At 61.2% G+C, this 2,909-nt stretch overlaps 1 protein-coding gene across 1 annotated transcript in view; it reads left to right on the plus strand.

Annotated features, from left to right (window-relative positions):
* Positions 1-2,810: 2,810 nt before the first annotated feature.
* The window catches only part of ADAM8 (ADAM metallopeptidase domain 8), a 22,562-nt gene continuing 22,463 nt past the window's right edge, over positions 2,811-2,909 (plus strand). Inside the window, exon 1 of the mRNA XM_044660301.1 lies at positions 2,811-2,887. Within this exon, the coding sequence (XP_044516236.1) occupies positions 2,830-2,887 (58 nt within the window). The 5' untranslated portion in view covers positions 2,811-2,829. The remainder of the gene's footprint in view (positions 2,888-2,909) is intronic.

The raw sequence follows: 2,909 nt of genomic DNA on the forward strand, positions 1-2,909 counted from the left end.
CCGCCCGTTCCCACGCTTACCCTAGTTTGGTCACCGGCCTGCCCGCAGATGGCTGCCGTGAACGCTGCGGAGCTCCAGGGGTGGATGGGAAGGAGGAGGACGGAAGCCCCGGGCGGCCTCCAGGTGCTTAGACTCCGGCGGCAAGAAGAGAACCGGACATGGGGAGGGAGGAAGGAGAAGACGGCCGGGCTCGTGAGGGAGACGCCCAAGGAGGGCAGCCTGTGGGAAACTGTTATTTTTAAAAATGATGGGGGCATCTGGGTAGCTCAGTGGATGGAGAGCCAGGCCTAGAGACGGGAGGTCCTAGGTTCAAATCCGGCCTCAGACACTTCCCAGCTGGGTGACCCTGGGCAAGTCACTTGACCCCCATTGCCTGCCCTTACCACTCTTCCACCTATAAGTCAATACACAGAAGTTAAGGGTTTAAAATTGAAAAAAAATGATGAAGGCCGATATTATAAGGACAAAATAGTATTTTAATTAAAGCCATGCTGCTAGAGATAAATCGACCACGCGCCTGTAAAATATCTATTCAGAATGCCCGCCAGTACCTATCTCCTGCCATCTTGTCTGTCTCGTGCCCAGCGAGCCCGCTCAGGGAGCAAAGAGGGAGCCTCTCAAGCCCGCCCTCCGAATTTAAGTCGAGCTCAATGTTGGTTCCCATTCTCTGACGTAATCACGTCACGTCAAAAAACGGGAACCCATTGGATCATGGGGAATGTAGTCTCAAAGTTCCCCACGTGTCCACAGGAAGTCTGTCAGCTCCGTTTAAATGGCACCTCCCCAATTCCAAGCACACATTTCCCCCTGAGATCCGGCAAAAAAGGGTCGGCCCTTTTTCTTCGCTGGATCTGTAAACCTAGTCAGCTTCTAAACGGCAGGAATTGGGGGATAAAAGAAAAGGATAAAAGTAGCGCATTGACAAAGCCAATCTGGGGCCGTCCCCTATCGGCACGAGAGTGTCCGTCCAAAACAAATGCGTTCGACTCATTCGACCCCCCTCGTTCAATTTGGACCTTCGTGGTCCAGGGAAGGCTCTGCAGGCATCTTCGCGGTGCCTCCACCAAACAGGTCCATCGTCTGGCTTCTGGGGAGGCGGCAAAATCCTTACCCTGAAATGACTCTCAAAGAGTTTAAACTTTACATTCTAGATTAGCAAACACACATTCCCTTCTGAGAGTCATGCAGAAACGAGAAGGACCTTAACACTGACTGCCTGATGGCCTGCCGTCCGCACAAGTGCCCTCCAGCCGGGGCTTGGAGACCTCCGGGGTGCTGCGTGGCTGCCCTTCCGATGCCACTCTCGTGCCTCGGCTCCCTTCTCCAGGCCAGCCCTCATCTGCCGTGGACCCTCTGACACGGCCCAGCTCCAGTGGCTGCCTCAAAGCACAGGAGGGCCCGGAAGCAGGCCCGGCAGAGCCGCTGAGGCCTTCTTTACCTCCCTCTCCCCTGGGCCTGTCCGCTCTGCCCCCTCCACGTGGGCCGGTCAGTGAACGCTGACTGGGTGTCAAGCCTGGGTCTGGCCAGAAAGGCACCAGGCTGGCTCTGCCCTCAAGGCCTCCCCGGCGGCCACATTGGAGCTTGGCCACAGAAGCAAGGAGGATCGAAAGGCTTCTTGGAGGAGGGGGAGGAGGAGGGAGAACCATTGAGGAATGGGAAAGAGACCAGGCGAACCCCAAGCCTATTGTGTTCTTCGAGGCCAGTGGCCCGATTGAGGAGCTGGGGCAGGGGCAGAAATCGCACACAGCCCCAGAGAGCAGAGAGGAGAGGCAGAAGGGAGGAGGGTGGTGCCCTGGAGGGGTACAGGGAGGGGGAGGGGTCCCAGGATGTCCGGATGCCCACTGGGCACTTGGAGACCGGAGACTGTGGTTGGGAAATGCAGAGAATCATCCTCAGGGAGACGAGCACTGACTGGGGTGGGGGGAGGCTGATGGGGGGTGGGGGGAGAGTACAGCCGGCCTGGGGTTGGCCCTGGGGCTCTGCTTGTGGCTGACCTGGGCATTCTGGGAAAGTCAGGTTTGGGGCAGAGGCCCGAGGATAGCTGGCCCAGCCTTTCATCTGGCCCAGGAGGAAGCCCGGCCAGAAAGGGGAAGCGGGCATCAGAGCTAGGCTGCGGCATTCTTCTGAGAGACCCACCCTGGGCTGCCTCGCCAGCCTCTTCCTGGGCAGGCCGGGGTGGGGGCTGCACCTGCTCACCTGGGCACTGGCATCTACCCACTTGTCTCGGGGTACAGACTCCTGCCAGGGTTCAACCCAAGAAAGCTTTCTGAAGGGCTCCAGTGCCAGGTTGTGCCAGGCTCCAGCACCTCGGAGCCCCAAAGGACAGCCAGCCCAGTCCGGCTGCTGCTGCTTTCCAATGTTTTCCTCCCCCCACGGACTGGTCTGGACCATCCGAAGATCCAAATTGTCCGCCCCTCCCCCATGGGTCATGGCCAGAAGGGAGCCCTCAGGGCGCGCGCGGCGCGCACTCCCTGGAACTCGCTGAGAGCAGCTCAGGCTCAGGGACGGCTGTTCGGAGGCAGAGCCGGATTCCAGCCGAGAGGAGACGGGGCGGGCTTGGCTGGGTGACAGCGTCGCCCGGGAGCCAGATCGCAGCCTGGCCTGTGGCACCCCCTCGACGGCTCGGCCGCCCAATAAGGGCCCGCCCAGAGCCTTGGCCACCCCTGCCTCGGTTCCCCAGCCGGATGTCTCGCCGGGACACCTGGCCCCGCCCCGCCCCGCCCCGCCCCACCCCCTCCTCTCCATCCCGCCCGCCGCTGGCCCCGGAGCCAGACGGGTCAGAACGCGCTGCCTACCGTGCTCTCGCCGGGCGTCCTGGAGTCCCCAAGCATGTGCCTCCCCCTCGGGCTCCTCCTGGTCCTCTTCGGAAGCGCCCGGGGGCTCCTCGGTGAGCGGGGGGGGGGGGGGGG

The sequence above is a fragment of the Gracilinanus agilis genome, chromosome 2 (genome assembly GCF_016433145.1).
Source record: "Gracilinanus agilis isolate LMUSP501 chromosome 2, AgileGrace, whole genome shotgun sequence".
In the NCBI taxonomy this organism is placed as follows: domain Eukaryota; kingdom Metazoa; phylum Chordata; class Mammalia; order Didelphimorphia; family Didelphidae; genus Gracilinanus; species Gracilinanus agilis.